The 13,985-nt window shown below is 31.7% G+C and overlaps 1 protein-coding gene across 26 annotated transcripts in view; it reads right to left on the bottom strand.

The window, feature by feature from the left end:
- LOC148606939 (uncharacterized) overlaps positions 1-13,985 on the bottom strand; it is a 126,996-nt gene that overhangs the window by 17,524 nt on the left and 95,487 nt on the right. For all 26 annotated transcript variants that reach the window (XM_088545156.1, XM_088545144.1, XM_088545145.1 and 23 more), the window contains 5 exons: positions 13,658-13,842; positions 12,569-12,674; positions 11,650-11,808; positions 10,889-10,990; positions 9,993-10,175 (listed from right to left, as the gene is read on the bottom strand). In XM_088545156.1, the coding sequence (XP_088401282.1) occupies positions 9,993-10,175; positions 10,889-10,990; positions 11,650-11,808; positions 12,569-12,674; positions 13,658-13,842 (735 nt within the window). The remainder of the gene's footprint in view (positions 1-9,992; positions 10,176-10,888; positions 10,991-11,649; positions 11,809-12,568; positions 12,675-13,657; positions 13,843-13,985) is intronic.

Below are 13,985 nucleotides of genomic sequence, written 5' to 3'. Positions count from 1 at the left end.
CAAATCTTGAAATAGTCCTTCAATAATACTGAGAATAAAACAAGCTTAAAGAAACCACCACAATTCCAGATTATTCCACAAGTATAAAAATCATGATACCAGAAGCAGATTCTAAAATTCAGAACAAATGCAGGGGCACTGACTAGCCTAAGACTGAGCACACTCCATTGATTTCTGTATAAGATTGGGCATTCTCTAGTTTCTATTTAAATTAAACAAATTTTCTAGCATAAAGGGGACCAGGGGGTGTCCAAGATTTCAGGTAAGGCGGGGGGACTTATACAGAATTAAAGGCAGAGCAAAGAAAGACAAGACAATTTGTGAAAATTCTAGATTTCATGCAAATTTTTTTTCCATTTTTAGGGGATGTTAATGCCTGGAATGCCTTTCCTTGGATCAGAGCCAGAGGGCCCAGCCCCAGTTTTGCCTAAGGATTCAATTCCATAAATTCTGAACAGGAGTACACTAGGTATTCTAACTACATAACTTCATTTTAAATGCCTCCAATTTTGCATAACACTCTACATTTTAAACTATTCCACATATATACTCCAAAACCAATACATGCACATACATGTCAAACATGCTTTTAAAATACCATTTAAATTTTCCCATAAATCTCTGATAACCCTTTCTCTTTATCACTATAAGAAGTCCTTGTTTAGCTTCTTAACACTGGAAGTTATCATTGAATTAATTTCTTATCTCAATTCCTAATTTTAAAGATGGGGTAAATATGCCTGAGTAACCATAAGTGTTTTGTTTGGGCACTTAGATGTGAACTTCTAATTTTACCCCAACTTTTATGAGTAATAATTGTGAAAATTGATGGCAATTTTAGTACCTATAATTTCAATTAAGGTCTAACTTTCACAGGTTTTTAAATTTTTAATTCATGAATAAAATTCCTAGAGATCAAATTATAGGAATATGCAGTGTATTGTACCTGATGTAAATGTTTTTAAATGCCAATTTGGTAACTTAGTCCAAATTTTATATCACTTTTTTCAATAAGTGATACCCAACCACATAATGGTGAATAAAAGGGGGATGGTAAAATGTTGAAAATGAACTATATTTTAGATTTTGCTGAAAATTCATCTCCTCCTGTATGCATCTTTTTGAAAGGTATCATACAATATCTCCCCAATTTGTGTGAGGGGTATAATAATAAGAAACCTAGCATGTTTACAAAATAAACAGCAGATGTAATATTATCCTTGATTTCCATCTCAAACTCAAAATATAAGGAAGATCTAGAAACCTCCTCCGCAGTATTTAAAAAAATAATTGTTTTGTTTTTAAGTAGTACTGTGTGAATAAATCACATTCTATGGAAAAAAGGAAGGGTAAATGCACCAGGGTATTACCGGTACTTCAACCCAAAATAGTAAATACTTTCAGAGATCACAAACTGATAAGCTTTGAATAACCCCAACAAGAAAAGTAATCAAATCCACAGAAACAGAAATACAATAATGAGAATTCTTCAAAATCAAACTAAAAAGTAACGACACAAGACACATTGATGACCAACATCTCCTGACTCACTTCAACTCACTCACAGTAGACAGGGGCATGAAATCAGCAGTGGGGTTCAACTAGTTTTATAAGGCCTTAATCATCCCCCTTTAATGCAAGGTCTAAAATGAACTAAATCAGCAAACACACCATAAGGCCAAATAAAACTTATTACCGGTAGTTGATTCTCATCCCATTCCAACCCCTAAAAAATGAAAAAAAATCAGAATTTTTTTAGCACCAGTTTCTATTTCATTTTTTTGGTGACTAAAACCATGTTTCTTCCCTGGATCTGATGTGGCTATTGGATTTAGAACATATCTATACTTCAAATAACTAAAATAAGGCTAGCAAATATTTGTAAAGAAATAAAAAATAAAATCCTCCCACCCGCCACACATTTTTGTCAAGGTTGTATGAGAATCTACCATTAAAGTTTACTTAGTCTAAAATGTATTCAATAATACACCCTTGAATACCTCAACATACAACATATAGACAAAATGAGATATTGACCTAAACAATGCTCACAGTTTTATATTCCATAAAAAGTGTAAATATATTGCTTCTTGAATGGAAATGAAAGCAAAAGCCAAAACCAAAGCAAACAGTCCATTAATTTTCTCTCTATGCTTCCAAGCAAAATCATTTCTCTATATGCTGAATCATAAAACATGAAATCCACCATTAATAACTGTGCTACAAAATCAATACTTGTATATAATATAGACATCAACTTATCTAACTAGTTACATATCATGTCTATGTTTACATGAACTTTTCAAAACTATTGTGTGCTCAACATGGTAACTTAGAGGCTATGTAGTGCTACACCTGCTGATACTTAGAGGCTATGTAGTGCTACACCTGCTGAAGTCTTCAATCTTAAACCATTCTATTTGTTTTATTTAACTTAAATCTTAATTTATCAACCCTGTTTTACTCCCACATGATATTTTAAATAAGCTGGCTTCTTAATTTATCCACCCTGTTTTACTCTCATAGGATATTTTAAATAAGCTGACTTGGCATTGCATGACAATGAACAGATTTAGCGTGGGCTATCAGACAACCAATGACAAAGGTGTTAGAGAGTATGGAGTAGGAAGTTGAAGGAGAGGGGAGAAAGAGAAGCAGATATTGTAAAAATAAAGGAAAGATGAGATTGGGAAAGAAGTGTGAGAGACATTGTGGCAAATATTTTAACATACCATATTCAAAACTACCTTGGTGGTCATGTATTAGGATACTTGCCTCAAGTAGAGGGGGTTGTGGATTGAATTTATGGCCAAAACAAGAAAAGGTTGGTAATCACTGCTTCTCCATTCAGCATGTGGTATAAAGGAGAGAGCATTGAGCATCTGTTCCATTTTGATAACATGAATTTTATGAAAAATGCCATCATGTGAAAAGAATAGTACAAAGACTGAAAAAAGGGAGGGCTAACCAAAAACAGGGGTGAAACCAGGTATTTTGGAAGGAGGGATTTAGAGTAAAACTTTTTGCAGCAGAGAGCCAACAAATATTTGACAAAAAGTGCAAGCAAAGGAAGGGGCTTACGCTTCTAAGCCCCTTGGATTGGCTACTAAAAAAGACATGACCATGGGTCTGATTTTTTGGCATCATGTCTTTTTCAGTAGCAGAGAAAAGATTTAAAACTCATGTTCATGTGAGATACTCAAAACAATGGTGCCATGAAACCCAAAAAATCACAATACAGACCTCAGCCTCATTAAAACCAGGATTTCTCAACATACTATCCTGATTTTACACTGACATTCTATTCCTCCCAGATAAATTATAACATATTTTGCCAGGGTATTATGGCTGCACTTCGTTCCATTAATACAAGGATAATCTAAGTATAAAAGGATTAATTTCTAATCATAAAACAATTTAAAAGAAATATTGTAAGTTTAAAAAGGAATTTACTTTTAAAAGAAAATAGATGGTTGAGTAAGGTAAAGACCATTTCATTTGGAAAGAACAGTGAAAACTGGTTAAATCAAACTAATAATAAACAAGAAACCCGAAAGTATCAAATCAAAAGGAAGAGGTTGGAATTCCCTCTTGTGATTAAAAATTTTGTCAATTTTGTGCAAAGTCTGGGCAAACGTGAGCAAATGAAAGTCTGGGCAGTCATTTTGAATCTTAAAATCTGCCTTAAGGAAACAACTCTGAAGAAGGTTCAGTTTAGACAAATTTCAACTGTATAGAATAATCTCATTTAAAGCACTTCAGATTTCTTCTTTGCATTTATACCTGTATAAGCATTGCTTGATCATGGTCTTTATATTACATAATTGCATTTCAATCTCTGTGATCAATTAAATCTTATACCAAGAAAGGCAAATCAGGATAACCTTTAACCCTTAATACTGACTTTTTCTCTTTGATAACTGTTCAAAATTAAAAATGCTGATTTTTCCCTACTTCAAACAGGATGTCAAAACATGACAGACCATTCAAACAGACACCTTAAGTAGTACTCTAGCTAAGAATCATGCAAAATGTGATTCATAGGTGAAAAGCCTACATATTTTTATTTTTGATATTTTGTTTGAAATGCCATAGTAAACAGAAATTAATATTTGGTTTTTCATATAATCCATGCTCTTAGGAGAAAAAAATTATATAGAATGCACTGTAGATTTCAAAATTTAGGGAGATAACTCTGTAAATGACACTCAAATACAATAGAATCTATGAGATTTTCAATGTTGATTATATCCTAAGAGAAGGCAGAATTGAATTGAGATTTTCAATGTTGATTATATCCTAAGAGAAGGCAGAATTGAATGAATAATTACACATTTCATAATATAGACCAATAAATCAACTTCATATCAAAAATAAAAATATGTAGCCTTTTTTAGGTGTATCACATTTTACAGAATTTGCATGATTCTTACAAAGACTACTACTCAAATAAATTATGCCACATATTAAATTAACGTGTTTAATGTTTCAATGAAAAGGACTAAATACAAATTTATCTGACTTGGTCCTTCAATTCATTTATTCATTTCTAAATTACAAAACTGCAGTGGATTCCATTTGATCAGACAAACCTTAAAGCCAGAAAATAATTACAGCTAAACAACCTCTTTTTTTTATTAACTGAAGGGTAGTCCACGAAAATAAACAACATATGCACTGTGTAATGGCTTGGGGTTGAATGGAATAACTTTTTTCACATAAGTATATAATGAACATGCACAGAGACTATCCAACACTGCAACAGTAAAGACAATAGTTCTATACAGTACCAACATATCAAATTATAAGCCAGCATAGCCCGACTTTGTTGTAAGTAGGTTAGTAATGGACCACTTCAAAATCTGTTATTGACACACTTAGGTCTCTTGGTAGATGAAGTTATGTTACTTGCTAAAGACCATCAAGCCTTTAAGATACATTGATGATGGTTAGGCAAATTAAAATTAAAATTAACTGGACCCATTTCTGGTGTTTTCTCGAAGGTCTCTCAAATTAGAGAGATATTTACTATATTCAGTACTTTACCTTTATTATATACATGAATACTGGAATACTCCAGGTCAAATTAATTCATCGATAGATAGTCTGCAACTTTTTTTTTTTATTTTGAAAGATTATCAAAAAAGTGTATTGCTCTGACTGTAATTTATTATATGACATGTACTGGAAATATTTAGATATCTTTTAAATAAGTTGTTCTACTATGACACAAGACAAATATTGTTAATGAATAAGAAAATATCACATGTATTTAAGAAAATATGGAGGCATATGAACTGTAAACTAGTGTACCAACCTATGTTTAATTTTACCTTAATTACCGGTAATTGTTCAAACAGGAATAAAAGAATATAACTTAGTTGAGTTATCTATATAAAACATATAAGCAAACATTACAGAGAACAATATCTAATAGTTGGGAAAAAAACTTCAACTCCTAAAGAGAGTAAATCTATCAGTTGAAAACACAAAGAGACTAATGGCAATCATGGAAAACAAAACCATTAACCAGGTAAAGCAAGTCTAAACATGGTTATCAATGAATTCCTTAAAATTAGATCTTGATAACAGATAGACAGACACCAAGTAGTAATGGACCAGTTAGTTATTAGGTTTTAATGCTGCTGGTGAGAGGTTATTTTTTAAAATAAATGTACACCAAATCTAGTCATGAAGTTGCATACATTGACAAGCTAGGTTACTACCCCACAGGGATCATACCATGAAAAATGGCAAAATCCAACGCAACAGGAACTTGATACCAGACAGCATCCCAAGTGGCTTACAACTTATGCCTGATTCATATAAAGCAACATACCAAATTTGAAATCAATCTATCCATTGGAGATAAGGTACGTGTGACAGAATTTATATGGGCAGAATGACAGACTATTTGTACATCTTAGAGGATAAAGGGCAGACAAACTTTTTTTCTTTAGTCTTTTTTTCCATAATCATAACAGTAATAACTATTCTTGGAATATTACTACTAATGTCAAGGGTGAATCAAGCTATTTTGAAAAAGGGTATTATAGAAAAAATGGTTCCTGGCTAATGTTTGCATATTTCAGCCCAAATTTTGCATGATATTAACACACCCCCCCCCAAAAAAAAAAAAAAAAAAAAAAGGGGGAGTTTCAACCCTCATAAATCTTCCCTGGATATGCTGCTTATGGTTCCCTAAGATAAGTACACCATACCTTATAGCAGTCAAAGAACCTCTGTTTAACCTCCCTCAATTGATCATAATCCAGATCCATGTTGAGATGATAAATCCACTTATTCAAGATTCTAATTTATGAAATCTGAATCAAGTTTGAATAGCAATGCAGTCTGATTACAGAAAATGCAGCTGAGTCAATCCACTCAAAGCTGATTTAGACTATCCAATAAAGTTAGGATATCTCCAGCTTAATTGCACTGTCAATAAATGTGGTCTAATCACGGTACGTTGGAAACAGCCCAATCTCGGTTTAAAAGGTAAATTAGTCAGTCCAGCAATAAATGTTCTCAACAACTCTAGACAAAATGAAATTATGTCAAAATTTGTTAAAGCACGCAAGTTGTAGAAATAAATTGATATTTTATTATAGCACCTCCTCAAAAAACGAGGTCATTATGTATCGGTACTTTTAAAAGTAATTTTTTCACCTTCATTTAAAACCAGTCATGGATAATCAATATCATGTCATTATATCAAAATTATCATTAATAATTCAATCCACAGTTTTACGCACAAGTCAAGGCATCCAGAATCGTTGACACAGATTTCACTGATTTTCCCGCTGAGGTAGTTTCTCAGTATATCTACTACGTAAACATGATTTTAATTGAAAGAAAATCTACCTATGTTCCTTTAGTTATCAACTTTCAGCTTAGGACTATCAGAAATTTACATAGGTGAGGCAGCCATCAAATACAAGAGAGAGATTTACCTATACAATATTCCTGAGCCGTTATTTACCGTTATTCAATATTAAACAGATATTGCCATACAAAGTTAGCTTTTGTACTTATTGTAATATGATCAATGAGGTCTTGTAAGCAAAATCATCAATCCTTCACATAAATTTGTATAAAAATAAATAAAACTGAAATCTTATTGAAATATGATCTACTTTTATTACACCCCAATACACATCTCTAGCTGTAATCAGGACACATATTGAAATTAGATTAAATTTTAAACTATGCATACAATTGTTTGAATATAAAGGTTATAATAAGCTTATTTGTAAGTGTTAAACACAAGTCAACTTTAAATGTTTCCGATTCATTAACACATAGGGTTGATATTTCACATGAAATACTAATCTAAAAATGCTGAGTTCAGCCAAGTTTCAAGGGACATGAAAGGTTAATTGGATATCTAGGTAACCTTCAAAATTTTAAATCACTTCCTAAAGTTAAGATTCATAGTATTCTTTGTCTATATTTTCTCTACCTTGCAAAATATTATAAATCTTTAAAAAATATCGGTTAAATTGTATTGTTTTGACCAAAAAATTTGCCTACTTTCACTTTCACTTTCCCCTGTGTTTACTATTGTCTTGTTTTTATTTTTATTTTGTATATTTTATTAAGTAAGCTATGACAAAAACTTATATTCCTCAATTTTTTTGTGGCAATTAATTTCCATGTGTGATAATTCCATGAAGTGAAACAGAATACAAAAAAAAATTATATCAGTATAGGAACCAGCCTGTAGATGGGGGATAGGGTGGGGAGGGTAAAAATTTTGATAAAAAAGGAGCATGGAATCCTGTTCCCTTTTCTAAAATCCCCCAGATCCTCATCATCATTTAAAAAAAAAATTCTAAATATACCTCATACTTCTCCTTATTTAATACCCCCTCCCAAAAAAAAAAAAAACCACCAAAAACCCATTCCAGTTACCATTAGTATAATCTTTGAACATTATACAATCTCTTTTTAAATTCCATGTTGTAATCAAGTGGTCCTTTTCACAACTATTTACTTTTCACTTGTTTTATTTTGTTCTTTGTAATCCCTTTTAAAAGATTTTCCTTTGTAGGGAAAGGTGTATTATCACAAATAGGTCAAGCAATTAAAGTACAAATGATTTTAGGAGTGTTTAAACATTACAGAACATCTTTATGTGCTTGGGAAAATATTTTGTCAGATTAAGTCAGATGGCTTTCAAAATTGTTAATACAATATTAAAAAAAAAAAAAAAAAATAACGTTGCCTAACTCGAATCATTTTGGTTTGGGTACCAGTAAATTATGTTTTCGTTACTAAAGTCCAAAGTGAAATGAAAAGGACCAAAGTTTGTTTAAACAGGTGCCTGATATATTCCAAGCTTTTTTTTTATATAAGAAATATATGAGCCAATGTCCACTTAAGTGAAACCCCTGCACCCAAACTTTATACTGTAAAAATTTAAACAGAACCTTCAATCAGCAGGCTTTTGTCATCAAAGCCCAAAATCAAAGTCCACGATTCAGTACATCAATATAATGCTTGAGTAAAAAAATCTATTGACTTGGGTCTGTGACAGAAAGTTGCAAAATAACTACTAAACTTTAAAGATGTGATGACAGACATACAGACAAGGGTAAAGAAGTACATCCCTTCTTTAGAGCTGGGTTTCTTTATTTCTGTAATTTCACAAGATAATGAGAACATGTAATTGGGTGCATTCCAGAAGTTCCATACCTGTTAACACTCCCACATTAGTGGAGGGGGGACTGCCACAAAATCAATGAACAATTAAGAATCTCCCTCATAAAAATAAGATTTGATGGAAGATTTTTTTTGGTTAAAAATTACTTTATTTCCTGTGAAAAATACTATAAAACTGAATTTTTACCTAAAAAAAATATCCTACATGAAATAGTGTCAATGGGGGAGAATCTCCCATATCAACTGTTCGAAAGATTAACAAGGTATGCACATATCAGACCAGTACACACTCTATCTTTTTCTAATGGCTTCAAGCCATAAATATTATTCCTAAATACTCCCAGTTTTTATTGGAGTCCGAGTTGCTCATTTGCTTTTGTTACTTTGTATGTATGATTTTAGTTACTGTATGTTCTTTGTTGTGTATGTCTGTTTTCCATGTCGGGTCTTTGTCCCTGGATTACATTCTTTTGATTACCGCTATAACCTTGGTTCCCTTGATTACTCTTCCACACTAATGATACCTTATGTTCCAAGATTTAAAACTTCAATGATTTCATTTTACAAGCCTATGAACTTGTATCTGAATTCTAAGAAAAAGAATGTGACTAGAAAAATCAAAAGCTGTTTTCAAACAAAGGGTATTGGTAATTATTTCTGCAAAATCCATATACATGTATATATATTTATATGTACTACAAAAAAAATGTAACAATAGAAAGTACTCCTCAGCAGTTTCCTTTTTAACTAATCTGAATTTCTGTTTGTATTGTTTGTCAGAAATCCTCAGTCATTTTTCCCTATGAGTGGGGCTAATATTTTGATAGATACCACAACAATCAAGAAATATAACTCTGCAAATAATTACAGCAAGAACAAAGGAGAAAATTGACATACTCTTAAAGGGAACCAGTCTACTCTAAAAATATATAAACTAAGTAGTAAACTGTAAAAAAAAGTAATAATAAAGATGGAGGTGCTCCTCAACAAATTTCCATTCATCTAGTTTGTATGAGGTTTTTTCTATGAGAAACAAGGAGGCTGAGTAATTGATATAAAAGTAAAAAATATTAAGTTAAAAATGAAAACTTACAGACACAATATAACTAAATAAACTAATACTATAAACTAAAAATAGGCCTAAGACCACAAAACAAGACTGAGTAAATATTTAATATTAGTAAATTATAAAAATCAGTTTACATCTCAGCTGAATAATGATTTTAGGCACACATGACAAAAAGGACCAGAAGAAAGGGAGGGGAAATAACTCAAGTTATTTATTAGTTTAATATGCAGGTGAATGAATAATAAAAAAAACCTACTGTAGTTAACTTTTCAATCTGTGCTAAGAATTGACCTTTGACCTTTTTCTCCTCCTCAAGTTCCTTAGCAACAGCATTGAATTGGATCTTCATCTCCTGTTGAACTTGGTCTTTCTCCTTATGGATTCTCCATTCAAAGTCAGCCTCAAGTTTTAACTTCTCCTTTTTGAGTATATCATCAATCTAAAGTGGAAGGTAATTAATCACTATTGGTCAGAAGAGGGGGAAATAATCACAAATGATTTGGAAAAAAAGAACGAAAGTTAGCCTGGTTTTGGTCTAATTATCTTTAGACTACTTCTAAATCTTAAAACTCTGAAATAAAGGACCACATATAGTAACGGTATCAAAATTTTGGACAAACATTGAGAAATCTAGCACCAGCATGCAAAATGTCTTGATTAATTTATAAATTTTACTGCAAAGTTCAAAATATTAGAACCATACCCTTCGATTAAACCTTTAATTTACTCAAGAGTTACATCTTAGGTTGTACTTTGCCAGCTAAGAGAAGCATTAGCCCAATAAAGCATTTTTAGATAATAATTTTAATGTGCTAGTCCAAACAAAGGCATTTCAATCCTCTGAGAGTTTTTATTCAGAGTATATGCTTAGCAGTCATCACTCATTTACATGCTTAAAGAGATGGCAAAGAAGCATGAGCTTTTGTAAAAATTAGATTTTTAAGAAGTACTTAAAACATATCTATTTTCACAATTTTGCAGGTGGACAGAAAAAACAGTGAAAAAAAGTATCAGCAAAAACGGATTTTTAACACTAAATAACTCTTTATCATTTTTTGAAACCAGAAAATTGATACCAACAAATCTGTTCACCAGACTGAAACCATGAAATAAAGCAACCTCGAAAATCAATAATTTTCAAAGAGTACCTACTTGTTTTTGAGATTCACTTTTGACACGGATTTCAACCTCTCTTCGGTCCTCTTCTAACTTTTTCACCAAGTCTATCATTCTTGTAAGCTCTCCTTCTTTATCCTTCAAATAAAATTACTAAGTAAGTTCTAAGGTAAATGTATTCATAATTTAAGTTGCTATCATAGAGCTGAGTCATGATGACTATCTCTTATGATCAATCTATCTGTGCTCAATGGTCAAAACCATTTTTTTATATATAGAAACAGAGGTACTAAACAAAAAATTACAAAGAAACAAAACTCACAATAAGAAATTGATGGAACAAAAAAAAATGTTTATGCAGTTAGCCTTTAAAAACTGAGCACAAGATCAAGTGAAAATTTGAGCACTATATGTACATGATGTAATATCTCAAACAGGGTTCCTTCATTAAAAACATGGTCTTGGATAACAAAAATAATTCTTCTTGTTAAATTCCTTTTTTATGTCTATCTGGGTTATATTCTAGAATGATTTGTAAGATAATTGGCAATGACAAATGATCAGAGACTACAAAAAGGGTTTTGTTAAAATGGGACATAGACCTGGTATTTATAGCAGTTCACATTTGCACAAGTATAAAAAACTAAATCTTTACTTAAGTGATTATTCAGAAGCTATAAAAGACAAAGAAAATGCAGACAGACAGACAGACACCAATCAATAAAAAGAAGAAATCAAATAATACATCAGTACTATGTGTAGCAATGTATTAAAATCTTTGTATAGAATCAACTTACTCTGATTGCATTAGATTGACTTTTGATTTGGTTGTTCATTTTATCCTCAGCCCGTACCAGTGCATCACGTTTTTCCTTCTCAAGAGTGCTACGTAAATCCTCTAGTGCTTTTTGTTTCTCTAAAAACATATTTTCCCTAACCTGTACCATTGCTGAATCCTAAAAGTAAACCATTAACCATGTGCATGTGCTTATCAATCTAAAAAATGAGTGTGTAAAGTTGCATGGTAAAAAACTTGGATCATTGTGCAATTTAATACATAGCTTAGTAAGAGCACTTCCAATCATATTCTCTTTTTCAAATGGTGCATCACAATAATATATAGTTCACACACATGCTAGAAGTAACAAATAAGTGAACTTAGGAAAATCAAAATTTCACTGAAGTTTTTACCTTAAAGAAGTCTTCCTGATAGATGAAAAATTAACTTTGTGAACATATATACATACAACATTTCATTCTTAACAATTTTTTTCAATTTCCATAAAATAATGCCCTTGTCCTATTCTTAACAAGTATTTGAGTACCTTGCACCTAAAATTTCTGAGCAACCCACTGGTGACCCCTTAAACTACCCTATCTTGACAGCCTGGGCACATAGATTCCAGAGATCAACCTTAATGTGCATTGTTTATACTCCATTTTGGTGACATTCATAATTACCATTCTTTCTTACATAGTCTACAGAGATCTTTAATGATCAATTTCTCATATCCCCTTAAAACCCCATTGTGACCCCCACACTTAACATTTCAATTCTGAGAGTCTGCAGAGATCTTTCATGATCATTTGTTCTTTCTTCCTTAAAACCCCATGGTGACTCCCACACTTACCATTTCTTTCCTAAGAGTCTGCAGAGATCTTTTATGATTATTTGTTCTTTCTTCCTTAAAACCCCAAGGTGACCCCCACACTTACCATTTCTTTCCTGAGAGTCTGCAGAGATCTTTTATGATCCTCCATAACGCCATCTTTGTTGCCTTTCTCTTTGCTGTACATCTGCTGTAAGTCTTGGTTCTGTTGCCTGGAAACCATAGAAAGATTATTTTGAATACTTTGAAAAGAAATGTGTTGTGTAATTTTACAGTAGAACATGTATAACACATGGACAATTTATAATACAAAAACAAGACAACACCTATAGATGCTACAAGTTGTGTTTTTAACTCCTGGTCAACATGTTTTGCCCCTATTAAAAGCAGGGTCACTAAGACAGTTGAGCAGATTACACATTCGCCTGAAGTACCAGCAGTAATAAATTCATTAACTATAAAATCTATATCAAATCATCCATCCTCTAGACCTATCATGTGTGTGAAAAAAATCTTTTAGTCATGAACAAAACAAAACTGAAAACAAACCTAAAATTTCACCAATCAGAATAAATATATGCAGTGTGAAATAGGTCAATAAACATTCAGTAGATGAAGTCATTATTTTCTGAAAATTCTCATTTTTTGATGATTTATTCTGCTGCAGGTAAACTTGTCTGTCACAAGAAAATGTATTTAATATCATTTTGTTTATGACAGCCTCACATTAAACATACTATAGATATCCCTTTTCTGGCTTTTCTGATAAAACAGTTCTTTCTGATACTAGTGAAACTGGTCTAAACCATATACTTTACAGACTTTAAAACATGTTCTGTTTAGAGAAGTGTTCAGTTTACCAAAGCTTAAAATATAGTTTAAATTTAATACAATTAAATTAAGGTTCTGCTTAACTCAAAATCTAGGACATTATAATTGTCAAGATAACTTTAGTCGAAAAGTTAAGAATGCAATTATCATGTTCCTGAAAACTTTGCTAGATGCTTCTTTATACAGTTTCTTCATACATGCATGTTTCCTTCCTTCACAAAACATGTTACTACAGCCATATTTTGCTAAAAACATAAGTGTAATTATCAAATTTTAAAATAAATGGACTGATTTAACAGAAAAGAATTTTGTATTCAAATTGCCTAAAATCTATTCATGACAAAATGTGAGCTAATTAACTTACTTCAATCTACCAATTATATCCTCTTTATTATTAATTTCTTTCTGACATGCCCCAATTTTACTGTGCAGGGTTGTGACTTCATTACGTAACTCCTCAACATCTCTACTTAATATTTGACGGCGGTCAGGATCAAATTGTGCAGAAGATGAAATAACTCTCAAATCTTCCAAAAGTTTCTTCTTATCCTGCAATCAGACAATGTTTTGTTATGAAATAATTGAAAACACTAGAAAGGAGCACCCCATCCCATTAACAATATGGTCAAAATATAATAAAAATTGTCAAACCGGAAGGAATCAAATTCCATGATATGACATACAGTACTTGG

This window comes from Perna viridis, chromosome 9 (genome assembly GCF_037379345.1).
Source record: "Perna viridis isolate PV_CMFRI_1.1 ecotype Kerala chromosome 9, ASM3737934v1, whole genome shotgun sequence".
Lineage (NCBI taxonomy): Eukaryota > Metazoa > Mollusca > Bivalvia > Mytilida > Mytilidae > Perna > Perna viridis.
The sequence above is the reverse complement of the archived record's forward strand: the minus strand, read 5'-3'. Positions and strand labels throughout refer to the sequence as shown.